Source organism: Diorhabda sublineata, chromosome 1 (genome assembly GCF_026230105.1).
Source record: "Diorhabda sublineata isolate icDioSubl1.1 chromosome 1, icDioSubl1.1, whole genome shotgun sequence".
Classification (NCBI taxonomy): domain Eukaryota; kingdom Metazoa; phylum Arthropoda; class Insecta; order Coleoptera; family Chrysomelidae; genus Diorhabda; species Diorhabda sublineata.
The window spans coordinates 41,735,839-41,748,467 of NC_079474.1; the positions used below are offsets into that span (position 1 = coordinate 41,735,839).

Consider the following 12,629-nt stretch of genomic DNA (forward strand, 5'->3'; position numbering starts at 1 on the left):
AGGAAAATTGATGGGTAATAGTATTTGAAAGTGATGCAAAAAAGGTAGAGACGAAATCGGAGCTTTAAGTAGAGAGAAGAAAAATCTGTTCACAGATCGTATTTCTTTTGCTATATGTTTAAACATAAAGAATTTGAAGTGACTGATTCATATATTATACGATGCGGTTGTTTGTTTTCTACCGTTTTTTCTTCTCCGAGAACAATGAAATAGATGCAATAAACACAAGCGAGTTGGAATAAGATGAAAATTATGTTACGGAAACTTATGAAAAGAAACTTATGCTACATACAGGAGAGAGTGATAAATATAAGAAGAGAGTTGAATATAACATTAGAGGTTAACTTGAAAAACCGTTGGAGGACCAAATTATACATAATAAATTATTATTGCAAAAAATTGCTTTTCAAATGATTGTGAGTACATTTGGTATTGTTGGAAATATTTCATATCATATCATAGTCCAGGTACTATTCATATGTATCCATTTTGTTAACTAGGTGCTCCTTAAACCGTGCACCAACAGATCTCCTAGTTTGCCCAATATACTTCACATCATAATAATTACTGCCAATCTCGTGAATATTGCTTTTCTAAATACAGCACTTGAATACAGGAGAATATTATCTAGTATTTTTCAATAGAGGTTCGGAAAGTAATTGTTTCAAGTTTAAAAATCCAATAATACTTTTTTATATATTAGATAACAATTTGGAAAATAATCGTATTTATGAAAGTAGCTGGAAAATATGTTGGATAGACGAGGCGATGTGTTATATATCTTATCAAGGGAGCATCTAACGCCTTTAAAGTATATATGGATAAAAAAACGCAAAATATGTTGGGCAGACTAGGCAATATATTACATATCTGATTTATGGAGCACCTAGCTCATTTAAAATATACACGGAGTACCATTTCAGTAACTTTTACATATAATAGTTTAATTAGAGACTGAGACTGATACTCACAACCCGCTTCATAGTTTATAAGATAATTAGATATAAAATTTCTTGCAAAAATAGGTTTTTCCGTAAGAACTTTTTCCTGCAAACGAAAGTTAATTGACACGATAGGATCAATTAATTAAGTTTTAGTTTAGCTTTGGTTTCTGAAGACAATAAATTATCAAAACACTGACAATGTCATTGTCATTTCTTATATTACATGATTTCATTTGTTCGAAACATCCAGTCCTATGCCATTTTTAATATCTAATATGTGAGAGGTTTAAATACGTACAGATTCTTCATAATTTTGGCACGTAGTTCTAACAAACGTTATAAATAAAGGAAATAGTCAATAACAAGATTAGAGGTACTGCAGGTCAAATTTTTGTTATGACAAGTACGATATTTATCTGAATACGATATTTCTAGACTTTAAATAGGATTTCGACTGTATACAGCACTCCAATCTCACAAACGAACTCTAAGATCATGAAATTTTGCAAGTTCATAACATAGCTATGATGACCATGACCATGATGTAAAGAATATCTTCTTGTAGTCTCCCATAAAACAGGAGGATGGACTTTCTACAATTTTTTCATCATCGCATTATATAAAGCCCGGGAAATACAAAGTCATAACTATTGAAAATTTGTATCAATTATTTGGTACAGACACATAAAGTTCCTGATGGTTTAGTCATAGTTCATTTAAAAAGTATTACCAGATTATGGAAGAATAGTTTTTCGATCTGTGATTCGGATTTGAATATCTCGGAAAAGACCCTTTTATATTGACATTTGCTTCTTAAGTTCAATAATTTAGTCAAAAATCAAATGTTCGTGTTTTTGTATTCAAATTGAGTTCAATTCAAGAATTCTATTCTATTCATTATCCACAATTTGAATCTCCTGGGTAAGTATTTGGCGTTTGTATTTGTTCTCATTTATTTTTAAATAGTAAATTTGTTCGAGTGCTGAGGTCTCAAATGCGATACAGATCAACTAAATTCCCAAGTTCCTAAAATTCTACTGAATGATTGAAGCAGTAATAGGTATATATATTCTCTAACATTATTTTTGAGTTTAAAAGGGACGTATAGGAATAAAAATTTCATTTGGTCTTTAATTTGTTACGGTTTGATGTTGGAAACTCCAAATGTAACCCGAGTGGAGTACATAGGTCGATAAATCTGTTACCAAAAAGGTTTCTTTTAGGTTTTTAATTAGAAAAGTTTATTAAATTGATGTTATGCTCGCTCCGAACAACTTTTTTTCTGTTAGCTTTAAGTGATTTGAATATTCTTGTAGCATATCTAGTCGGTTAATGCGAATTCCATCTTTGAAAATAAAGTAAAAATAGATTTGTCTAGAGTTTTCCGCTCAATATAGAAAACGAAAACAAGACACCCTAGTTAAGAGGAAGGTTGGACGAAAAAGTGAATTTTTCTTCATTGAAAAGATTTTATTTTCCAGCACAATTTCAATTATTCAACTTGACTGTGTTTTTCTCCAAACATTCACCCAAGTTTTTAATATGAGCGAGCTTTTCAGTAGGACTAAGTAAACGAGGTATCCACCTAGCTATTTTCATGTAAAATATTGTTTTGATGTTACTATTGACTTTAATATTATTTCACGTATTTTAATTGGAAATTTGCTAATTACAAGGTCATGGATTTTAGAATATATTAACCATTTTTGGAATAATTGCAGTTAATATTGGTTCCCGACGTTCAGAATAATCCGTGGTCAAATGGTCACTTTTGAAAGCAAGTAATCACTTAAAAATCATTTTATGGGATGGATACGAACATTATTTCTCCTCGGTTTTTTTAATTTTTAACGTGACTAATAATGTTAAATTGAGTAATTTGTTATGCAAGTGGTATTAATAGTTATGCTGACAAATTGTACTCTATTTTTTGAAAAGAATAAAATCGTTACACTGAATGTTCACAAATCCAATTATATAGCATCTTCACAATTACTGTTATTTAATTTTAAAATAGCTGAAGCAGTCAAAGAACAGCATTGACGATTTTAAGTATAGCGTTCATACACAACTACAAAATACTCTCACAACTACGAAATTTCTGCTTAATTTCTTTCCTGCAATATATCTTGGAATAGTATCGTGTCGAGGAAGGAACTAATGAGGACAGTTTAGTCAATATTGTTCACTTTACAGAAAGTTCTATATGTATTTATAGAAGAATGAAAATAAATCCTTTCAAATCAACTCGCTATATCACAGTAATGCTGATATCGTTTGAACAAAAAAATATCTTTCTTTTTCATAGGCATGACATAAATTTTATTACAGACATTAAAAACAAGAATACACCATTGATTGATGTATGTATACAAAGTGTTAAGTATGCTTAAAATGTATGTAAATCGATTTATTTCCTGTGAGAAGTTGGAGAAAGATCCGCTGGTAGTCACATAATGTTTTGATTATCATATCAGAAGTAACGTTGTACAAATAAATAAATATCACGTGAAAAAATGAAATTCCATATTGTGAACTGTCGAATTGCATTTCTACACGCAAGATGGTATGAAATTTGTATCATATTCAAAGCCTCATGCTGATCTAAATCCATTTTACAAAATGTAGGTGTACTCACCAACACTTCATTTTTAAAAATACCACCATCAGTAAACTGTTGAGTCGCTGGAGTATCTACCACTATTTCAAGGTCGGTTTAAGTGAACAAGAGAGTTTTGAGCGGTTGCAGCACGCATTTGGTTATGAAAGTCCTTCACAAGAAACTGTGTTTTGTTGGTATAGATAATTTACAAGAGTTTCTGCTTGGAACATTGAGAGTATGATTAAATAAGATCCAACAAATAATACCAACTAAAACAAGCAAGCCATTTATAAGGAAATAAATCGATTTGAATTCTTGTCAGATGTAGAAACAGTAAGATACAACGGCACTAATATTTTAAGTGGTGTACTTTTTTCGCACCAAAACTAAGATGCGTTCAAGTAATGGATGGTTAACATCTATCTTGTCCTCAAGCCATATTTTAAGTAAAAAACTATGACACGTTGATGTTCACCTTATATTTATCGGCAGTAAATAGTTGTGCCCGTTTTGAATGCAAAATAGTCAGATTTATAATATATTAATACTTCTTTATTTCAGGATATTTGGATAACGTATTATGTCCTTTATTCCTTACACTAATATCACATTTATTGAAATAATTTGATAGTTGTTGGGAAAGAAAATAATTATCCGGAAAAATTGATAACAACATATTCAAGAAAAGGATAAACAGATACTACAATCAATTTAAAAACAAAACAGAAACGAAACATCAAAACATAAAACATTTTTCCTTACCATATGTACAAGGACTTTCCCAACATCTATCAAATTATTTCAAAAAATATGATATTAGTTCAAGTCATAAAGGACATAATACGTTATCTAAATATTTCACTAAATTTAAATCTAAAATACCAAAAAACAAAAGAAGTAATATTATATATCAAGTGTCTTGTAATAATTGTGACGCTGTCTACATAGGGCATACATCTCATAATTTAGAAAATAGACTAAAATGTCATCAATAAGATAAAAAAAATGAAACTGCATTAACGAAACCATGATATATCAAAAAAACATAAATTCAATTATAAAGATTCAAAAATTCTTGGAACGGTATCTAATACACGAAAACGAGAATTTTTAAAAATGGTTCACATTCATAAGAACGAAAAAACTATAATCATAAAAAAGACTTTAATAATTCAAGTAAAAGTGAGTAAAACTACAATTAATTTGATTGATTAAGTACTGCTACATATTTGGGATGTAAGGACTGAGGAAAAATTAATTTTTCTTATTAGAACAAATTTGGATTTTATTCTTATTTTGATGTATATGATGTAGATGATCTATTGGTTAATATAAATAAGCAAATTGTCAGAGTCAATATCATATTTTGATAAAGATTGAAGTTAAGTCGAAACTTCAATTCTTTATTAATCTTTCAAAAATTATAAAAAAACTAATTTTAAAACAGGAGAGACCTAATATCAAGAACATTTAGAAGCATTAATATATCAAAAGGTCTAAGGTATAAATAACCAAAGAAATTTATAATATATTGTTATGGTATGAATAGTGTGTAATGTTTATTTTTATACATTTTATTTTAAATAAAATCAGATTTTAATTTGGGCGCCATTAATAATTATTTGAATTTCTTTATTTTATTATGTTATTATTATTTTTTTTTATTCTCAGGGTATTATATTGTGAGGTCAAATTAAAAAATTTTATTGCGATAAATTGTTATGGTTATAAGGTCAGATTATAATAGTTTTAAGACCCGGTCTGTTCTTTATAATGAATAAAATATTCAAAATATACAATTTTTTAACTAGCTATTACAATTATTTTATTTTACAAACATTCATTCATTCATTCATACTCATAATTACATTCATAAAACTAAATTATATGGAAATGTGAACTCAAATATTATATACTAAAAGAAATACTTAAACTTAATAGAACAGTACCTTAAGTGTTTGTTATGTTGTATTTTTTAATTTTTTTTTTTTAATTGGAAATTGTTACGGCCTTGCAGAATAAACAGATACTCCGCTGTAGTTCCACTCCTGTTCTTTTCCTTTTCACAACTTCTTTATCTTGGAAATTGTCCCTTTGTGAGTATTCTCACTTATTTCACTTTATTTAATTGTTTTCACTAATTTCTTATTACTACACTTATACAATTATTAATTATCAATCCTTTGAATATTTTATGCCTTTTTTATCAAGATTTAAATTTTTTTAAATTTCAATTAAAATTATTTTACTCTTTTTTCTCTTGCCAAAAAAAATTTTTTCTCGTTGATTTTTTTTTATTCCTTTTTTTTTAAACAAACTTTTTTTTTTTTAACCAATGATATTTATTTTAAAAGTTAGTTACTAAATTGTCATTTCTAAATTTTTAAATTATTGTGACTTTATTCAAATAATATTATTCTATAATTTCTTTGTTGTATTTATTTCATTCCTATGTTATTAATTTTATCATTGCAGTTGTCAAAATTTTTATATTTTATCATTTAAAATTTATGTTGGTATGTCACACAAATTTTTGAAGTTGGTGCTCCTGTTTTTATCTGTCAATTTATGGATTAAATTCTTTGATTATACAGGATTTGTCAAAATTAAATAATAATTTAGAATATAGTGTTTTGGCCAAAACTTAATATAAAGAATGTTATTTATTTTATTGTGATAAACTGCTCTAAATAACCGAATAACAGAACTGAACTTATTGCTTTATTTATATCTTTTTATTATTTAATAATTTATTTTGAATATATTCATACCATAACAATATATATATATATATATATATATATATATATATATATATATATATATATATATATATATATAGGTTCTAATGAAATTTTTTTATGTAGGAGGTGTCACTGTTAAGCAGACATAAGAAATCTAGTGCAAGAAAATTTAATTTTAGAATTGCTTGAAATTAAGAGTTCTCAGTATTCAAACAAACAACATCGTATATCCTTAATATTTATAAATATGTTCGATACAATACGTCAATGTGATATTGTGTGAAAATGTCTTTTTTTAGGTGAAAAAAAAAATCATAATTTTCCACATTTGGAGCATTATTTCACCTTCGTTGTTATTTTAATAATTAATCATCAGGCAGAAGTGGGAAATATTATCTATAGTCGTTATATCTCACGTATGCTAAAAGCTTTTCGACATGGGTAACAGTATTGTTTTATTTATTAGATTTTTCGAGTTTTCCTCTACGGATATTCCATAAAATGTATATTAAGTTCACTCTATATGAACAAAAACCAACAAAACGTGATAACCCTCAGATTTGGTAGGCAGAACGGAAATTAAATTCATATCTTAATATGTTATATCTGTATACATATAGATGATTTATGCGAAAACAGTTAATGAGAACAGTGGAAATACATAATATATTCAATAGTTTTCCTACATATTCAATGATTTGAACAATTTAATCTCTTCGAAATTACCGTTCATTGAACATTCTCATTATATATCATTTTTAATGAACAAAAACTAGATTATTTGTAGAAGTCATAAAAAAGAGGAGAACGAAATCATTTATATACAACCCTCAGTGGCAGGTATCAAGTATTTTTTTAAGGTTGGCAAAATTTCAGCACCGCGATATTGATGTTTTATATTTTATTCTTTATATAGAGTTAAATATTGATTTATGAAAAAAAAATTCGTCGCTTACATGAAACGGAATTTAAATATTTTTTTATTTGAGAAACATTTTTGGGATGAAACTCTACCGAAAAGTAAACTATGTAAATTTGTTTTGAATACTATGAGATTGTCAAGTGGACAGTTTTCACCTGGTATTTTCTGAGTTCATTATTGAGTTTCGGCGAGTAAACAACGTAGCGTGAAGTTTGACGATCCAGGAAAACACTCGATTCCAGAAAAGTACAAGTGGTCCGAACACACTTCACTTTTACTTGTTACCAGTAAAGAGAAAAATCAATGAGTTTGAAATACAGTTATAAATTACTGAAAACCACATGAGATTCATTAATTTTTATATTTAATAACTAGATAAAATGATGAAAATATAGCAGTAAAATGAAAACAATAACTAATATTCTTTAATTTCAAATCTATTAGACCTTTTATGTATGTTTATGTTTCTCAATCGTCTTGTTTTTAGGTCTATTCTGTTATACAATCAGTTTTTTTATAATTTTTGACTACTTTCAGTATTTATCAAAGTATAACTCATAGTAAATGAAGTCTTTGCTAACTAGTATCAGTGGGAATGTGGCAAAACTAGACAAATTAGTGTACTATTTCTAAAATATTTCCGACCTTCCGAAACCCCTATGTATTCATCATCAAATTATAGTCGATATGAAAATATAATTTATCAAATTATAACAATAATAAAAGTTACTTACAATCAGTTTAGGATTGTTGTCCAGTATTAAATTCATAAGTTTCAAATATCAATATTCGAATTGGATCGTGATATAATTACTAAACTATTGATTTTAATCGCTATACAAATTTGCGTGAATTATGAATGACATTGAATTTTTATAGGTTATATTAGGCTAGGTCGTTATAAATCGAAACATGTGAGACTGAAGAACACCTATCGGGACGACATAATTTGCTATCGCTTTTGTGAGAGATTATCCGATTGGTGAGTGACTTATTAGACAGTCCAATGTATTATATGCATTATAAATGCATAATGCATAATGAATAACAACATACATGCAGAATACATCTTGACCCAAAAAGAAAAAAAAAACTGGTAAATTGGGTATTTTTCGATAAAAGGTATGTGGTTGTCGAAAGAAAATATTTTGAAGTTGAATATTGGAGAGAGAGAGAGGTAATGCTATAAGGGTTTCTGAATAAAATAATGAATCATGTCAATTAGCTTTTTAATATTTTGGTACTTCATCGATCATATTGCAATATTGTGCCAATTTGGGGCAGATTTTTTATGAAATTCCTCAGAAAAAAATCCAGTACAAGTGTATCCTTTATTGGAAAACATCACTCATAGTTATATCACCCCCAGTTATATATTTTTCAAGTAAATTCAAATTCAAAGTTTTATAAATTTTTCTCCCTTAACTACCGATTAATTCAAGCGGTATTCCACAGATTTTTTACAAATATTGAGAAAATAAGTTTATTTAATTAAGCCCTTCTACGCTCATAAACTGAACTCAAAAATCTTCTCTTCTTCTATTGTTATATTTTATGTTTTGTTAAAATTATAACAAAGAAAAATGACGAAAATATCACAAGGGTTTACTCTCAACATCAACGAAGGTGTAGTACATAATGAATGGATGAAGATAACTTTGCAACTCTCCTATCTAGACTCTTTAATGTTCCCGTAATGTTCCCGACTGACAAAGAATTTCGCTCCTACATTTTAGGCGAAATTCACCATAGTTAACTATATTATTTAAAATTGAAAAGGAAGTTAAAGAAGTTGTGCAGTCGTTTATTTTGAATAAATTCTACTGCAGAAAGACTTTTCCACATAACATAACGAAGAAATCATTGACTTAATGAACTATTAGTTAATTATTTTCTCTGAATTACTGTGGAGTAATTTGTATGATATTGTTACGAACTCGTCCACGACACGGACCATGAAGCCGGTCCTGTTCAGTTCTGATGGTAAAGTTCAAAATTTGGTATTACATGTTTTAGTCGAAGTCGTGATTTGTTTATATTGATTTTTTATTTATTTGTTTGTTCACTTTATAAACTACAATTATTCGAAAAATTCTTTTTGGTATGAATACTAACTTGTTTTGTCAGTAAATAATTGAATGTCATAGTGAATAGATCGAAATTATGAAAAGTAATTTTATATTTGTGGTATAATTATTACAATTAGTGTAGTGTTTAGTGCGTAGTATATTCTTTAAGTATTTAAATAAATTGAGATAGTGAGTAAAAAAAGTGTATAAATCTACCCCAACATTAAAAGCAGTTTAAATAAATTAGAATAAGAAAAACATTATAATAATAAGAAAAAAATATATAAATAATAACTAAAAAATTGGGGGTTAATATATTTAAAATTATTGAATAAATTCTGTTACCTAATTAATGTCTCCAAAGTGGATTGACGTATGAGACAACACTGGAGTAAAGGTGCTAAAATGGTAAGATCATCGTAGTAGGGTTTGCCGAAGCCTCGACCGTGATCCAAATGTAGTGTGAACGTTTCATTTCCAAACATTCTGTAAAGAAAGTTGAAAATAACATTATAAGTTTATTGAGAAGTGTGTAATTATAGTGCGTAGTGCTGTTTATGTGCGTAATTAACTTAGTTTCACTTCAAAATAATATAATGGAAACTAAAGATGTAAAAAAATATGAAATAAGAATATGGGGCTTATCTAGTAATGCCCACTTTCGTTGGCGAGAGTCTCAACTTGCTTTTGAGATGATACTTTAAATTTTCCTTGCGAATCAAGATGAGATTTTTGAAAATATATCGAACTGTCACTGTCGTTACTAATATTATCAGTCTCAACATGAATAACGATTGATCCAATAACCGTATATACTAAAAAATATAATTCCCACAAGCAGTTTTCCGAACCTGAATTGACCGATGTAGTTTGGTAGCTATCATTAAATCTGCTTGATTGAAGTTCATCATACCAGATTATTTCTTCAAATAGTCATTATTGTATTTAAACTTTTTCACTGTTTGTCTTAACGTTACAAAAAAGTCAAAAGTTGACTATGAAATTATACCTCAAACATGACAATTTGCAATTCCGTTCTTATATTAATTAAGTTGCTATAACTTCTATAAATTAGTGGAGTGGAAACAAGTGGATACATTAATTGTGTATGAAACTGTACTAGAAGATTGGAAGAAGATCGTAGGAGGTTATCGAATCGCGTGTTTCCTCACAGAGAAACATTTTCTAATGTTAAAAGACAGACTCAATAAACAAAAAAGTTTTACGAGTATAAGACTTATCGATAATGACATAATTTACTCCATCCATATTATGTCATACATTAATTTGAAAAAAATTATAAAAATTTAATAACTGGAAGAACTGCATTGTGATTTGTCAAATTTGGTGTACAAATTCATAACGTAAATGTTGATTCTTCTTAAATAACATTGTTGAAAACATGTCTTTGGTTGTTCGAAAAATCACAAAAGAGAAAAAGTTCTACAATTATATTATCCACGGTATTAAAATTATATTTTTTAAATAAACTGATAGGTCAAAAACTTTAAGGTTATGTCAGCTCTAATCAATCCCACAGAACGGTTCTATCGCGTTCTAATGAATGACTTAACAGTCGCATTTAATGCCCTTGATTGTCATAATTTGGATCCTCCTAGACGCCTCTGCTTTGCGTCGACTGTTGTACGGGACTCCTTTATATAATAGAAATAAGCTGATCTTCAATAGGTTATATGTCTCAAACCGCAGTTCGAAGCAATCTGTGTTCATTTCCCGATGATAGTTGAGAGTTTTTTCAATACAAAATCATGCTACTTTTTGAAAACACCCACTGTCATTTCCATCTATAACTATACTATCACTCACTGTTCTTTGCCTGTTAGTGCCTGTATTAGATTGCAGAAAATATCTAGTTTCCTGGTCGGAATTTCTCTAATGAAAATGATGTATTATTTAAAAACTTCGCATACTATCTGTTTGTATTGAGAATCTAGCTGTTTCCGACTACATTTCAACGTATTGCTATTGGCACTGTTGGTTCTGGCCGGAGTGCTATATTTATTACATAGCCACTGTGAATCCAATTACAAACACGTTTGTTGATAATAGTATTTACCTCTTTTTTCTTCTTAGCAAAAAATATTATCCTCATGTCTGTGATGTTTAATTTAAACTTCACCTTTTTTACTAAAAACAATACAAATGAAGTATCAAAATACCGTTAACAAAGTAGTACCCATCTTTCGCAATTTATAACACACATGATTATAAACGAAGGTTTCTGTACATATGAGGTAGTTGACCAATTCCATTTTTAGTTTGTTAAACCATTTATTTCAATTTTGAAAAGTGTGTATAATGGCCGGTCGTCATGAAAACTCCGCATAGCGACTGAATACAAAAAACAAAATTAGCGGCATTCCATATTTCTCATAAAACGAAAGCTTACGAGGATTTATATTTAACTATTATATTGTGTTTTCCTTAACCAACATATTACTTACTTGAACGTTTCGTAGTGATGTCTATCCATATTTCCCATGAGAAAATCAAAAATTGACATGTCCATTAAGTCGAATAGTCGTCTACCTTTATCGTAGGGTGGAATTTCTCTCACAAGTTGACAATAGTTCGGATCAGTTTCCCACTGAGCTTTACGTCGTTTATGATACGACCTTCTCCATGGATGCCTCCAGACCTGTAGGAGTTTAATTAACTCAATTTGTTTGTAAAGTTCGACTTTTATTAGTCTCGTGTCAGACACAGGAAAATTATACATATTCACACACATTCATTATTTATAATTTAATCTGAAATTGGCGACTTTTGTGATGCCGGTGAACATATAGCGAGAACTTCTTCCTTATCCAATTGCGAACTGAATAGTAAACAACTTGTCCAGGTCCGTATTACAATATTCGATTTTCAGAATCAGTGAATCATTTAAAAGTATAGATAAAAAACAACAATACCCAAAGAATTAATCCTTTGGAATTCCTGAATAAAATCGTTTACTAAATCGAATAATAATGGAAAAATAATAAACATAAAAAGGGTATTACACATAATTCGAAATATTTTGATGCATTATTATTAAGTTCGAAGCAAGTTAAGGATACCTCTTTAGATTACCACCAGGATATTGAAGGGAATTTTTTCGAGTGTAGGTTCAAAGACTACCAGCACTACATGCAAACAGTGTAATTGTATGAGATAATGCCTCGTATTATTCAAGACAAATCCATAAAATTCCAGCTAAATATTTTTCCAAAGCATTTAGAAGTTTCTACTTGAACTATTCATATTTCGAGAAGTATTATATAAGGAAGCGACTTATAGAGGTTTTAGAAATAAAAATCATTTCCAAAGAATATATTGTAGACGAAA

At 28.5% G+C, this 12,629-nt stretch overlaps 1 protein-coding gene across 2 annotated transcripts in view; it reads right to left on the reverse strand.

Moving 5' to 3' along the window:
• Positions 1-12,629, reverse strand: part of LOC130444484 (extracellular serine/threonine protein CG31145) — a 204,018-nt gene that overhangs the window by 39,887 nt on the left and 151,502 nt on the right. For both annotated transcript variants that reach the window (XM_056779631.1, XM_056779620.1), the window contains 2 exons: positions 11,747-11,940; positions 9,627-9,767 (listed from right to left, as the gene is read on the reverse strand). In XM_056779631.1, the coding sequence (XP_056635609.1) occupies positions 9,627-9,767; positions 11,747-11,940 (335 nt within the window). The remainder of the gene's footprint in view (positions 1-9,626; positions 9,768-11,746; positions 11,941-12,629) is intronic.